This window comes from Anser anser (assembly GCF_964211835.1).
Source record: "Anser anser genome assembly, chromosome: W".
Taxonomy (NCBI): Eukaryota; Metazoa; Chordata; class Aves; order Anseriformes; family Anatidae; genus Anser; species Anser anser.
Window position 1 is genome coordinate 14,319,446 of NC_139731.1, and position 15,856 is coordinate 14,335,301.

Genomic DNA, 15,856 nt, shown 5'->3' on the forward strand with positions numbered 1-15,856 from the left:
TGTCCATTAAAATATTCATAGGTCTGTACTTCTTTTCATTCCATAGGCCTTTCCCCAAAATGTTCATAAAAACTGTTGATGGTTTCAGCTTCATCTGTCAAAGTGGTCACTCAGGGCAGGCGGAGATGGTTTTCTTGACGCCAGCACCAGCTTAGCTCACGTCACTTTTGCACTTGCCTGGTTCCTTGCCAAGTTGACCTGTCATTGGTTCTGCAGTGTCCTCCTACAACACACAACTTGGATTACAGATTATTTTTCTCCCAAGGTTAAATCTCCTTGAGGCACACACCTGATATCCCCATCCTTTTGCATTACCCACCAGGTGTACCCTGGTCCTTGGGCAAAGACAATCCCACGAGTGGGTTTGCCTTTTCCCATGGCAGGAGCAACCGACACCGCCTTCCCCATCCACTTCCCTACATGCGCTACAGGGACTTTAGCTTCTCCCACAGTGTGTAGGACTTTTTCTAATTCACTCACCCCTAACCATGGTAGAAACCATCTTGCAAAATGGTGAAATCCTTTGTTTCTTTTCACTAGAGGATTTTCTGGAGTTCTTTTAAGTCTGTGTGGGATGTCAGGAGGGGTTTGGCTTTGTGGATCTTCAACAATGGTTACATTTGGAATTATTGCCCCTTGGGTGTATGCTCCCTTCCACCCCAGGGGCAACTACCTTTCGAGCTTTATTACCACATAGCCAGTACCAACCCTTGCCATTCGGGGCGGGCCATCCGGTTACAGGATTCCCACAATATACTTGGTGCGCATTGTAAAGGTTCGCATTCCCATAGCTACCGTATTCAGTACAGTATGGATAATTTCCTACTTCATGGATAATACCTCTGCATCCAGGGTCAGTTTTATTACCTCCTGAGTTTATACTAATGTTGTCTAAAGAACATCTTTGATAACATGTGATATTATAGCCAGGATTATGTGTAGGGAGTTCAACCTCATAATCTATTCCTTCTCGGGACTGAGTATAATTTGCTGTGTTTAGAAATTTGGAGAATCCAGATACAGTTGTCGCTGGTAACGGAATAGCAATTAGGGACAAGGTCTTCTCAGTGTTTTTAGGCATTTGGGAACAAATCCAACAATTATTCCGATAGAGAACTCGAGAGATATTCTGAATTAATTGGAAATGTTGATTTTCCCCCCATCCTATCACTACTCTATTAAGAATAGAGAATACTAGAATAAATTTAAAATACATCATTTCTATATATACATATCCCTATTAAAAAGAAAAACAATTAATACAGATAATAAAGAATCACACACTAAAGTTTCAAAAAGAAAGAAAAAAAAAACTAAAATACCTCCTCCCCCCGTTACCTATTAATTCTATTACTTCTAAGGAGAAATTAAAAGTTTACAATAGTTAGTTTTGTTTGTTTTTAACAGTCTAGATCTTAAAAGTCCCTGTTAAAACAGTCTTTTATGTATCAGGGTTAACTGATGCTTTTACCCAGGTATAATGAGTCCACCCTTTCTCAGCTGTTCTTACTGCTGTCTCAGTAGTCAGGAGCACCTGGAACCCACTCAGGTCGCAGTTTCGGTTCTCTCCAAGTCTGTATCAGAACCTAATCTCCAGCTCGGAATGGATAAATCGGGACTTCCAGAGGTGGAGTTTGAGCTAACAGTCCACGGGTCCTGAGAGATAATAAAGAGGATGACAGCCCGAGTATATAGTTTTTAAGAAAAGCATCCTTTGTCTCAAACTGAGGTAACTTCCCTCTGCCCAGGTATGGCAACCCAAATAATATTTAATATGGTGAGACTCCCACATCCTTCCTTGGCGCCGTTCGAATTCGCAGAAGTGCTAAAGGTAAACACTTTGTCCAGGGGAGTCGAGTTTCTAAAACTAATTTAGTTAGTTGTTTTTTTATTATCTGATTCATTCGTTCCACTTTCCCAGAAGAGGAAGGATGCCAGGGAGTATGAAATTCCCAGTTAATCCCCAAAGCTCGCATTACCCCTTGTAATATCTGTGATGTAAAGCGACTTCCTTGATCAGAGTCAATATTTTCAACAATTCCATACCTGGGAATTATTTGTTCTAAAATTACCTTAGCTACTGTGTTCGCAGTAGCAGATACTGAGGGAAAAGCCTCCACCCATCTTGATAAGTAGTCAATTAAGACTAATAAGTATTTAAATCTACCTATTTTGGGGAGTTCTGTAAAGTCCACTTGTATACTTTGGAAAGGTCGAATTCCTGGTTCTCGCCCCCCCTTTGACTGTTTACAAATGATCTTCCTATTTATCTTTTGACATATTACACATCCCCTGCACACTTGCTTAGCCAGAGTATATATCCCCACACACACATATTTTCGTAGAACAGCATCACACATTGCTTAAACTCCCCAATGACTTCCTTGATGTAAAACAGTTAATATTTGCCTCATTATTGCCTTGTTCAGCATTTCTCTTCCATCAGGGAGTATCCATTTTCCTTCAGACTCCGTGGCTCCTAATTCCTTAAAAAACTCTTTTTCTTTGTCACTAAATATCTGTTTTTCTGGTGGAGAGGGTACCTCAGGTATAAGACAATTTATAGTGGATTCCGATTGTAAGGCTGCCTCCCGAGCCTTTTCATCTGCCACCTGGTTTCCTCGTGCAGTGACTGAGTTCTTTTTCTGATGTCCTTTTATGTGCACTATTGCAATTTCAATAGGTAGTAACAAATTATCTAGGACTTGTTTTACAAGTTCACTATGGACCAGTTCCTTTCCCTTACTATTGATCAATCCACGTTCCTCCCAGATTTTACCAAATGTGTGAACCACTCCATATGCATATTTGGAATCAGTATAAATAGTTCCCTTTTTCTCTTTAAGCAGTATAAGTGCCAAATTTAAGGCATATAATTCACATGTTTGGGCTGACCAGTTATTAGGTAATCGGCCCATCTCTTTTACTTCCTCAGTAAATCCATCAATCACAGCATATCCATTATACCTTTTTCCCTCTACTACCCTTGAGGATCCATCAATAAACAGAATATCTCCTTCCTCCAGGGGAACATCTTGTAAATCAGATCTCATTTTAGTTTGATATTCAATTAAATCCAGGCAGCTATGTTCTATATTCTCTCCAGCACTTTCCCCTTTCCATAGGAAAGTAGCTGAATTCAGGCATGCTTTTGTAGTTAACACTGTCATCCTTTTCAATCAGTATTGCCTCATATTTTAAAATTCTGGAATCAGTCAGCCAGCGCCCAGCTTTCTGAGTTAGGATCGTTTTAACTTGGTGTGGAGTAGTAACTACCAGACAAGCCCCGAAAGTTAATTTCCTACTTTCCTCTACCAGGATAGCAGTCGCAGCCACAGCTTGAACACATTCAGGCCATCCTCTAGAAACTGGGTCCAGCAATTTAGATAAATAAGCCACTAGTTGACGCTTATCCCCCCACTCCTGAGCCAATACTCCCAGTGCTGCTCCCTGATCCACGGTAGCAAAAAGATAAAAAGGTGTATGTAATGCGGGTAGAGCTAAAACTGGTGCCGTAATTAAGCTCTGATTCAGATTTTCTATTAACTCCTTTTCTTTTTCTGTCCATTCAAGTATATTAGGCTCCTCATCTAATAACTTGAGATACAATCCTTTTGTCTTCTGAGCATGTGCCTCTATCCATAATCGACAGTACCCGATCAGCCCCAAAAATTTCCTTAGTTCTCTTTTAGTTTTAGGTAGGGGTAACTCAACAATTCCCTGGATCCTCTCTGGATTTATTCTTCGTTTTCCTTCAGACAATAGATGCCCTAAATACTTAACCTCCCTTTCCACATATTGTAATTTATATTTTGATACTCTCAAGCCCTGCTTTCCTAGGAAATTTAGCAACTTATTAGTGGCTTCTCGCACCACTGTTCTCTCTGGTCCAGATAATAAAAGATCATCCACATATTGCAGCAGCAACACCCCTTCTGGAGGTTGGAATTTTTCCAAGATCTGTTCTAAAGCTTGGCCAAATAGATTTGGTGATTCTGTAAACCCCTGAGGCAAGACTGTCCATGTATATTGTTGTTTTCGCCCTGTTTCAGGGTCTTCCCACTCAAAGGCAAATATATTCCTGCTCGCAGGGTCCAGTGGACAGGCCCAAAAGGCATCCTTCAAATCTATTACACTGAACCACTTATGTTCATGTGGGAGCTTGCTCATCAGAGTGTATGGATTTGGAACCACAGGGTGGTGCTTCCACACTATCTCATTAATTTTTCTTAGATCCTGCACCAATCGGTAAGAACCATCAGCCTTTCTTACTGGCAAAATGGGAGTATTAAAAGGAGACATGCATGGTTCTAATAATCCATCCTTAATCAATTCTTTTATTACTGATTTAAGACCGTTTCATCCTTCAGTTGCAATAGGGTATTGCTTCTGCTTTATTGTCTCATATCCTTCCTGCATACCTATCTTTAGGGGGGTAATATTAATTCTTCCTCTATTTCCCTCCTTGACCCACACTATAGGGTCTATTTCTTTTTCATCATCTTTTGTCAATAACCTCATTGATACCGTTATCCCTGTCTGACCAGTTACTATCTGTGTACCCAATTTCATCATTAGGTCCCTCCCCAGCAAATTAGCCCCTGCCTCAGGTACATATAATAATTGCCCAGTAATTATTTTTTCCCCCAATCTCAGTTTGGTTTCCCCAAAAAGTGGCACTGTTATTCCCATCCCTTCCACCCCCGTTACCCTTAGGGTCTCATCAGTTAATTTAAGCCCTGATACCTTATGAGCTAGTGATGATCTAGCTGCTCCAGTATCCACTAAAAATACAACTTCTTCTTCATTAGGTCCCACCACTATATTTATCAAGGGCTCTCAGTGGGACCAAATCTCTGAGAACCCCTGACTCCCCTATTCTGAATTTATAACACCAATCAATCTCTCCTCCTTTTTCCATTCAGGGCAATCCCATCTAAGGTGACACTCTCGACCACACTTGAAACATTTTTTCTGTCCCTGTCGCAGTTTAAACTGTGACATAGATTTCTCTGCCTGTTGTTCTTTCGTTTCTCTTCTTCTTCCATCTGCTCTAGCCCCTCCTGAAAGTGTCTTCCTCTATTGCTAATTTTCTGTTTCATTATCTGATTCACTGTGGATACCATTAGTTTTGCTTTTTGTTTCTCCTTTTCCTCCCCTCTCCTGACATACTTTTTGAGCCTCCCGCAGGAGGGTTTCTATTGGCTGTTCACTCCATCCTTCTATCTTTTGGAGCTTTTTTATGTATATCTGGCCAGGCTTTGGTCACAAAATGTACTTTCAAAAGCCCTTGGGCCAGAGGGTCATCAGGATTCATCCCCGAATACCTCCTCATTCTATCCCTCAGTTTTTGCAAAAAGTCATTAGGGGATTCATCCTTTTGTTGTTGAATATCAAATGCTTTAGTAAAATTCTGGGACTTCAGTACTGCTTCCCTAATCCCCATTACTATTATGACCCTTAGATCTTTCATATGGGTCCTGTGCTGCTGGTTATTATTATTCCAATTGGGGTCAGCTAGTGGATATTTTTGCTCTACTGGAATTGCTCCCGGCCCGGGAGGGTTAGCTCTTTCCCATTCTCGCATAGCCACCCTCCTGATCAATCCCCGCTCTTCCCCAGTAAATAACATACTCAGGATCAACATCATCTCCCCCCAGGAATACAAATTAGGTCCCAAAAACTGTTTGAATTGTTCTGCTAGTCCTATAGAATCCTCAATTAAAGATTTCATCTCCTTCTTAAAGTTCCTAACCTCCCCACTAGTGAGGGGGGCGTTCACATAACCAGTGTGCCCTGGCCCCATCGGGACCTCCCTAAGAGGGTACATAGACCTACCAGCACTATTGTCGTTAGGGAAGGGAAGATTTTCATTGTCTTTTTTACATTGCTCTAACTCCCGTCGGAGCCTAGAGTGTGCTTTCCTTTTAGGGACCACCCCCCCTTCCGGGGCAGCTGCAGCTTCAGCTGCCGCTGCCGCCGGTACAATCTTAGGATTAAAGGGGGGGGGGGGGGTAAATTTTCCAAGGGTTCCCACTGACCGACCCCTTCTTCTAATTCCTTTTCCTCCTCTTTCTTTTGATCCCGACCCTTTCTCAGTAAAAGCTGATTCACTTCCTGCATCCAGCAGGCAGCATAATTCGACTCCTCCTCTGAAAACGGAACCTTGTTATTCACATGCAAATTCAAAGCCTGACAAATCCAGTCTTCACCAGACCCGTATTTTGGCCAAAATACTGAAGTTCCTTTTATTGGCTTTTTAGGCCAGACAATTACACAATATCTAACCATCATTATTATTTTTTTTAATCTTTTCCCCAAGTTTTTGGGTTGTTTTTCCAAATCCTTATCATTCTCTCCAAAGGGCTATCTTTAGGCACAATCCCGGGGTCTCCACCCCCACCCTGCTGACTCTTGGAACCCTTAATCCCCATCCCTTCCTGACGTGCTGCTGTGGACTTGACCACCCACAGGGTACCACACGCCTTCACCTAGGATTAGGACAGAGGTGGGGTGTACTGCCGAGCACCTCACTTCACCGTGCTCGGGGTACCGTACAATCTAAGGGCCCAAACCCCCCGAGACTCTCTTTCACTCCTCTCCTCTCTCTCTTTCTCTTCGTCCCTCTCCAGCTGAGGGGACTTCGTTCATCCCCTCGCAGGACCACCGAGCCTCGCGGATCGGGACTTCACATTCGCTCTGCACTAAAAGTCTGTCTCATTCACACTCACACTCATTCACACCAGAGTCTCCTTGAACCCAACCCAAGGCAAGATACGGTAAAGTTTCCCTTACCTCGGTCCGTGCACAGCTTCCCGGTCCGGGTTATCAGCAGTAATCCCTGTGCCTGTTCCCGATCCGGGCTGGACTATATCTGGGCTGTGTCTGTGTATGTTTGTGCTGGCCTCCCTTCTCCCCAGAGCTTCGCAGAGCCTGTCTTCAGATTAACAGTCTCGGTCCTTTGCCGGCCATACCGAGACAACCCGCCACCCCCGACGGGACCACTGAAATCAGCAGGGTGCACCTTCCTGTCTGTGGTGGCAAGAAATCTTCAGTAGGCAACAAGATCCCGGACGAGCCCCCAAACTGGGAGAAAAAATCTCAAATAATTTTCTTCAGACAGGCTCTTCTGTGAAGCTATTTTATTCGCGATTGCAATGGCGGGCGTACTGTCAATCAGGAGCACATTCTTGTAAACAAATCATAACCTTTTATTCCCTACTTCCCGATGCGTGATCACCTCCCCTGTTTCCTCATTGGCTGAGTACTACAGGTTCACAAGCTACTCAACCCTCCTCTATACCATATATGTACAATTTTTCTTTTTTTCCACCCTTTACTTTCTCCTTTCTTATGTTTTGAGAACTTGTGATCTTTGTTTTACTGTTCTCACACTGCTCATCCTGTTTTTCTCAAGCTTCTACCTTGTTTTGGAACTGTGAGGCCTCCTACTGTCCACTTATCTACTAGGCATTTCTCCTTGTTATGACTACACAACTACCTTGGACTACAGAAAAATAATTTTCTACTGCAAAAACACAACTTAGTTTCTCACAGATTTTAACAGTCCATTGTACCTCTCAACCTTCCCAGAGGCTTGTGGGTGATAAAGGATGTGATACACCCACTCAATACCATGCCTCTTGGCCCAGGAGGTGACCAAACTGTTTTGGAAATGACTCCCATTGTCGGACTCAATTCTCTCTGGTGTACCATGTTGCCACAGCACTTGCCTTTCCAGGCCCAAGATAGTGTTTTGGGCCGTGGCATGGTTTATGGGGTATGTTTCCAGCCACCCAGTAGTTGCTTCTACCATGGTGAGTATGTACCGTTTGCCTTGGCGGGTTTGTGGGAGTGGTCCGATATAGTCAATTTGACAGGCCTCACCATATCGAAACCCTAGCCACCTCCCCCTGTTCCAGGGAGATTTTACTCTCATGGCTTGCTTGATTACAGCACAGGTTTCACACTCATGGGTGACCTGTGTGATGGCCTCAGTGGTCAGGTCCACCCCTCGATCACGAGCCCATCTGTATGTGGCATCCCTCCCCAGATGTCCTGATGTTTCATGGGCCCATCGAGCTACAGACAGCTCACCCTTATGTCCCCAGTCCAGGTCCACCTGAGCCACTTCACTTTTTGAAGCTCAGTCCACCTCTTCGTTGTTCTGATGTTCTTCAGTAGCGCAACTCTTGGGCATGTGGGCATCTACATGACGTACCTTTACAGCCAGGTTTTCTACCCGGGCAGCAATATCTTGCCACAGTGTAGCAGCCCAGATAGGTTTACCTCTGCGCTGCCAGTTGCTCTGTTTCCTTTGCTGTAACCACCCCCACAGGGCATTTGCCACCATCCATGAGTCAGTGTAGAGATACAGTACTGGCCATTTTTTCGTTCAGCAATTTCTAGGGCCAGTTGTATGGCTTTCACTTCTGCATACTGATTCGACTCGCCTTCCCCTTCCATGGCCTCCACGACTCGTTGTGTGGGACTCCACACAGCAGCTTTCCATTTCCGATGGTTCCCTACCATGTGGCAGGATCCGTCAGTGAACAACACATACTGCTTTCTGTCTTCTGGCAACTCATTATATGGTGGTGCCTCTTCAGCACGGGTTACCTCTTCTGTTGGTACTCCGAAATCCCTGCCCTCCGGCCAGTGCATGATCTCTTCCAGGATTCCTGGGCGGTTGGGTTTCCCCATTCGAGCTTGCTGTGTAATTAACGCTACCCACTTACTCCATGTAGCGTCGGTTGCATGGTGTGTAGTGGGGATTTTCCCTTTGAACATCCAATGTAACACAGGTAGCTGTGGTGCCAAGAGGAGCTGTGCTTCTGTACCAACAACTTCTGAAGCAGCTCGAATCCCCTCATATGCTGTTAATATTTCCTTTTCAGTTGGGGTGTAATTGGCTTCTGATCCTCGATAGCCCCGGCTCCAGAACCCCAGAGGTCGACCTCGAGTTTCTCCTGGGGTTTTCTGCCAGAGGCTCCAGGTGAGGCCATGCTCCCCAGCTGCAGTGTAAAGCATGTTTTGCACAGCTGGTCCGGTACGAACAGGCCCAAGGGCTACTGCACGAGCTATTTCTTGTTTGATTTGTTCAAAGGCCTGTTGTTGCTCGGGGCCCCACTCAAAATAGTTCCTCTTTCGAGTCATTTGATATAGAGGACTCACAAGCTGACTGTAGCCTGGAAGATGCATTCTTCAGAATCCCACAAGGCCTAGGAAAGCGTGTGTTTCTTTTTTGCTAGTTGGCGGAGACATAGCAGTTATTTTGTTGATCACATCCATTGGAATATGGCGACGTCCATCCTGCCATTTTACCCCCAAGAACTGGATTTCCTGTGCGGGTCCCTTGACCTTACTTTGTTTAATGTCAAAACAAGCTTTCAGGAGAATTTGGATTATTTTCTTCCCTTTCTCAAAAACTTCTGCTGTGTTACCCCACACGATGATATCATCGATGTACTGCAGGTGTTCAGGAGCTCCCCCTTGTTCCAGCGCAGACTGGATCAGTCCATGGCAAATGGTAGGGCTGTGTTTCCACCCCTGGGGCAGTCGATTCCAGGTGTATTGGATGCCCCTCCAAGTGAAAGCAAACTGTGGCCTGCATGCTGCTGCTAGAGGGATGGAGAAAAATGCATTTGCAATATCAATTGTGGCATACCACTTGGCTGCCTTTGATTCCAGTTCATACTGGAGTTCTAGCATGTCCGGCACTGCAGCACTCAGCGGTGGCGTGACTTCGTTCAGGCCACGATAGTCCACTGTTAGCCTCCACTCACCATTAGACTTTCGCACTGGCCATATGGGACTATTAAAGGGTGAATGAGTCTTGCTGATCACTCCTTGGCTCTCCAGATGATGAGCCAACTCATGGATGGGGATCAGGGAGTCTCGGTTGGTGCGATATTGCCACTGGTGCACAGTTGTAGTCGCAATTGGCACTTGCTGTTCTTCAGTCCTCAGTAATCCTGCAGCAGAAGGGTCTTCTGAGAGACCAGGCAGAGTAGACAGCTGCCTAATCTTCTCTGTGCTCAAGGCAGCTATGTGAAAAGTCCACTAGTACCCTTTTGGATCCTTGAAGTGCCCTCTCTTGAGGTAGTCTATGCCAAGGATGCACAGAGCCTCTGGGCCAGTCACGATGGGGTGTTTTTGCCACTCATTCCCAGTTGGACTCACTTCAGCTTCCAATACAGTTAATACAGTGCCCCGTGGTGTGCGTCCTGGATTCTCCCTTGCTTGAGCCGGAGAATGCTGGCACTTAGTGGCTGAAAGATTCTTCCATCTAGGTGAGGAGGAAGTTATGTGTTCTTCTAACCGTTGGGACAGTTTCTCCACGGCTGCAATGCAGGCCCGTACTGGGGCAGAGAGATTTTCTTCATATTTATGGAGCTGGTTGGACACAGTCTCCACTGTTGGCCCCATCCCCTCTTCCCAGTTTATTGCTGCCAGTGTGCTGGCATGTGACAGGGGTGCAGCCCGTACAAACCTCAGTGCTGTGCACTGGACTTCATCAGGGTCTTTAGGTGTCTGTTCATGGTCAAATCACTATAAATCATCTCCAGCACAGCTAATTCCCTCAGTTGCTGGGGACCTTTCTCCATGGTGGTCCACTTGCATAATTGATATACAATATCTTCCTTGTGGGGATACCTTTCTTTCACAGCTGCCAGGAGTCGCCTCCAGAGGCTGAGAACCTGTGCCTCTCTCCCAATTACTCTGTCTATGAGCCTTTCTCTAGAGAGGGATCCCAGCTGCTTGGCTTCATTGCCTTCTAGTTGTTGGCTATTGACCCCAGTGTCCCAGCATCGAAGCAGCCGGGTGAGGAGGTGCTCACCTGGATGAAGACTGAAATCCTTTCGTATTTCTCGCAACTCAATCAAGGATAGGGATTGGGTGGTTTCTGATTCATTTATGATTTTCGTCTCTTCTCCCTGATGTTGTTGTGATGACGCTGCTTTAGAGCTGCCTGCCTTTTCCTCTTCTCCCTCCTCCTTAGGAGGAGCTTCTTCCCCTACTAAACGAGCTGACTTCCGTTTCCATTGTTTTGTCTTGACTATAGGGGCGACTGATACCATAGATGGTTGGTCCTCTGGGGTGGTCACAGTATGCGTTATCTCGTCATCGAATTCAGAAACTTCCCCATCCCCTTGAGGGTGCTGGGCAGTGTTAATTACCATTTGATAGGCATGAGCCAGACCCCAGCAGAGTGCAGCAAGCTGGTGGAGTTCTCTGGTACTGCCAGGGTCGGAGCATACGTCTTTCAAACATTCTACCATTTTTTTGGATTTCGCACTTGTTCAGGGGTGAAGTGAAAAACCGTTGGAGGAGACAACCGTTACAGGTACCTGCCCATATCCCCCCACACACCTTGCCACCCACAACTACTTTGTCTCGGGGCAGGTTCTTGGATGATATTCTTAATGAATTGTTTGACCTTGGGAAGGAAGAGAAACACTAGAACTAGTAATAGGAGGATGACAGCTGACCAAGGGTATTCAAGATACTCGAAGGCTGTTGCAATTAGCCCACAGGGAGAGAAGAAGAAGGCACCACTCCCGATATTATTCACAAATTGACTTCTAGGGGAGAAAAAGAAGGCAGTGTAATTCTTAATATTTCCGAAAAGATAATCTCCAGGAGACCAGAATGATAACAATGCAGGGCCTGAGTACCAGACAAAACTGAAGGCCAGTATGTTACAGCACAGTATGATAAAGAAACCAAACACAGATTTTAACACGTTCTCTGATTGGATATAGAGGAGAAAAGAGAACGGATTACATACAACATAGTGACACAGAAAAATAGTAACAGCAAACCAAACATTGTGACTAGTAAGTATGTTAGTCGTAAATACTTTAATCAATTCTACTGTTATCTCAACCCTCGAGCCCCACGTTGGGCGCCAAAAAGGGCTGTGGTGGTTTTACTCAAATGGGCAGCCGAGTTCCACCACGGCCACTCTCTCACTCCCCCCTCCTCAAAGAGGAAGGGGGAGAAAATACAACACAAAGAGCTTGAGGCTTGAGATCAGAATGATTTAATTAAAGGGAAAGGGAATAGGGGAAAAAATAAAAAAATAAAGGGCGTGCGGAAGCACAGAGAGGAAGGGGAAAAAAAGTTATTCTCTACTTCCCATCAACGAGCGATGTTTGGCCACATCCTGGGAAGCACGGCCTCAAAACGCATAACGGTTGTTTGGGAGGACAGCCCCCTCCCCCACGAGAGCCCCCCTTTTATTGCTGAGTGTGACATCAGGTGTTATGGAATATCCCTTTGGTTGGTTTAGGTCAGCTGCCCTGGCGATGTCCCCTCCCCATCACTTGCCCACCCCCAGCCTGCTGGCTCTTGGGGGCTTGGAGGGAGTCCTGATGCTGTGCCAGTACTATGCAGCAATAGACACAACACTGGAGTGATACCAGTGCTGTTCCAGCTACGAGTGCAGAGCACAGCACTGTGTGGGCTGCTGCAGGGAAAGGTGACTCCATCCCACACAGACCCAGCACAGGGCTCCAGACCTGGATGCAGTACTCCAAGTGGGGCCTCACAAGAGCAGAGTAGAGGGGGAAAATCACCTCCCTCGACCTGCTAGCCACTCCTCTTTTGATGCAGCCCAGGATGCAGTTGGTCTTCTGGGCTGCAAGCACGCACTGCTGGCTCATGTCGAGCTTTTCATCCACCAGAACCCCTAAGTCCTTCTCTGCAGGGCTGCTCTCAATGAGTTCTTCTCCCAGTCTGTACTCCTGGCTGGGATTGCCCTGACCCAGGTGCAGCACCCTGCACTTGGACTTGTTGAACCTCATTAGGTTCAGTGGACATTCACATCCATCTCCATATGGATCTTTTATAATTTAATAAATACAGACTTTACTTTGTTAGAGGTATTATAGTTTTAAAGGTATAAAGACTGGAGAACTGAAGAAAGATTTGGGCACCTGATTTTGTCTTTTGTTTGTCTAAGTAAAGATAACTTTCCCAGTAAACATCAGGGTTGTTCTGTGCTTACTCTAGAACACTTCAAATTCTTGTAGATTAAGCCCCTTTTCTTCTATTTTGAATGTAATTTATCTAATAAAAAGTTATATTAATGAGTTTATGTTGTTTATTCAACATACTTTGAACAAGAGTACAGGAACTGACAAAATACTTCATTCTGCTGTCACTGAGAGAAATCCAAAGTAGTAATCTAAATGTTGGGAAACTATCTTATAAGAAAATGACTTTTTTATTTAGAGGGTTTTCTGAGAAGCTTTGAAGATCAGATACTTTTGGACAACACTTTGTCCAAAAGAGGTTCTCAGGGTTTGCTTATTGAAGTATTTTTTTCAAAGCATAATGTACATGAAAGTATATGCAATTGCACTGGCTGTTTACAAGGCATTTCTTTTACGTACCCTGGACTGTGTGGTGTTGTCACAGTGAATAAGTAATTGATAAAGGGTTTCCAAGTAGACTGGCTATAACCAGATTAGTAGTAATCTCAGATTTAAATTTCCTGTTTGATAAGATATAGTTCTCTAATAGACTGTAGTTTTAACGCATAAGATGTGCATCTCAGTTACTTGCTATAAAATATGGTAATTAAAATTGTATTTTCAAACATGATAAATCATCAATTACTTTATCTTTTTTTCTTCCATTAAAAAAAACAATTTGCTTTTTGCAGAGCTGCAGGTTGTATGCAACAAAACACTTACGAGTATTACTGAGAGCAAATGTAGAGTTCTTCAGCAACTGGGGGATTGAGTTACTGGTGACCCAGTTACATGATAAAAATAGAACTATTTCTTCTGAAGCACTTGATATTCTAGATGAGGCATGTGAAGACAAGGTGAGCATCCTTTTCCTTTTCAGTCTATTTGTGGTATGCTACTCTGTAAAGTGTTCCCCAACCTCCTCCAGTAACAAAGTAAAACAGTAGCAAGAAGCTACCGATGGTTTGCTTTCTTGATTGTCCTTCATGGACTTCATAATACTTTGTAGACCCTATGCTGAAAAAGCTGCACTGTTAATGACAAGAAAGTGTAGATGTTTGGATTATGCTTATTTTAAAATATTAATTCAGGCTAATTCAGCTATTTTGATCATTATACTTTGTAAAGGAATATGTATTTAATGACAGAAGGTACAAAAAGTGGATAATATTAGGATGAGGTCAATGCTGTTTGATACTTCTTTGTGTGAAAAACTTGTTACATCATTGCTGGCAGATTGTTGTAATTGTTGTAGTTTTCAGAGTGTTATAGTGCTCAGATATTACTTATGTATTTTTAATTATTTTAGGCCAATCTTCATGCCCTTATCCAAATGAAACCAGCTCTTTCTCACCTTGGAGACAAGGGTTTGCTTCTACTCCTAAGGTAAACGTTGAATATGCTGTTTGACTTTCCACCATGGAAACAATAAGTTTTTGGTTTTTATTCAAATTATGTGATTTAAGTGGGATACTGACTGACTGGTGTTACTTTACAGGTTTCTGTCCGTTCCAAAGGGGTTTTCGTATCTAAATGAAAGAGGTTATGTAACAAAACAAATGGAAAAGTGGCAGAAGGTAATACTAAGAATAAAAAGTGTGTGTTCGCTTGAAATTAGGAGGAGGAAGGGTGTGAATATACAGGTTTTAGAAGGTCAAAGATAATTTAAAATATTGCACATTCACATATGTGTATTGCTCATGCCAATGTATTTATTCCTACAGTGACTTAGGAATTTGCTGGAAAAGTTTAACAGGGACTTACAGTTTCAAAACTCCTCTGTACATGTGTGCTTTTGATTTACCCAGGCCTTTTGCATAATTTTGATATTCCAGCAAATATTTTAGGAGTACAGTGACTTACTGAATTTCCAAAATAGCTTGTCATAAGATCTTGTCTAGAGAAGTGTGGAAAGGAATACTACTTTTCAAGACACGTGTCAACTCTGTAGCTAATTGAAGTTAAATCCAGATCTCATGAAGATAGAATTAGCCTATGCTGTTAGGAAGTAGATAGGAACACAAGACGCATTAAGAAAAAATCATTGTTGTCAGACTAAAATAAAACTTCATACGTTCATACGTTATTTTGTTTGTTTTGTTTGTTTGTTTGTTTTTGTAATTGATTATTGGTGCTTATTTTCCTGAGGTAGTAGTTAATCATTTTGTAATGCTCTCAATCCTGTGGGTCATTAGGCATTTTTTTGACTAATTTATAAGCCGTCCCTTCTCTAGGAATACTGAAATGTATGTTGGACTATTCAGATTTTTCAGGTTAAAGTCAGATGTGAAATATTTCCTTCTTTCCTTCCTTTTTTAACAAATTCTATGAAATAATTATGGAATCAATTGTCGAATTTCTGCAAACTCATATGTATGAAGTGCAGTAGTTTTGGTGAGCCCCATGTTCAGATCATAAAGAAATTCAGCCTTCATTAAGAAGCACTTCAATTGTTCCTTCCTTATAAAGTATCATACTATAAAAACATAAACCACCTAAATGTTATTGTGTCAACCTTCGTCTATCTTCTTTTAGGAATATAACTTAAAGTATGTTGAGTTGATTGAAGAACAATTTAATGAAGCACTTACAACATATCGCAAACCTGTTGATGGTGATAACTATGTTCGTCGAAGCAACCAAAGGTAAACACTCCACAAAAATCTTCTTCATCTGAAAAATCTCAAGAGTAACTCATTGCATTACACTGCAGTGTAATTTATTTTAAAATAAAGTTTCTGAATTGCTGGGAAAGCATATGATTTTTCTTTCTACCAGATTACAGCAACCACATGTCTACTTGCCAGTTCACCTTTATGGCCAACTGGTGCACCATAAAACAGGCTGCCATTTATTGGAGTCTCAGGTGAGGATAA

At 43.3% G+C, this 15,856-nt stretch overlaps 1 protein-coding gene across 13 annotated transcripts in view; it reads left to right on the plus strand.

The window, feature by feature from the left end:
* Positions 1-15,856, plus strand: part of LOC310888779 (rapamycin-insensitive companion of mTOR-like) — a 215,487-nt gene that overhangs the window by 163,668 nt on the left and 35,963 nt on the right. For all 13 annotated transcript variants that reach the window (XM_083815835.1, XM_083815840.1, XM_083815844.1 and 10 more), the window contains 5 exons: positions 13,673-13,837; positions 14,290-14,366; positions 14,479-14,557; positions 15,516-15,625; positions 15,759-15,846. In XM_083815835.1, coding sequence (XP_083671961.1) covers positions 13,673-13,837; positions 14,290-14,366; positions 14,479-14,557; positions 15,516-15,625; positions 15,759-15,846 — 519 coding nt within the window. The remainder of the gene's footprint in view (positions 1-13,672; positions 13,838-14,289; positions 14,367-14,478; positions 14,558-15,515; positions 15,626-15,758; positions 15,847-15,856) is intronic.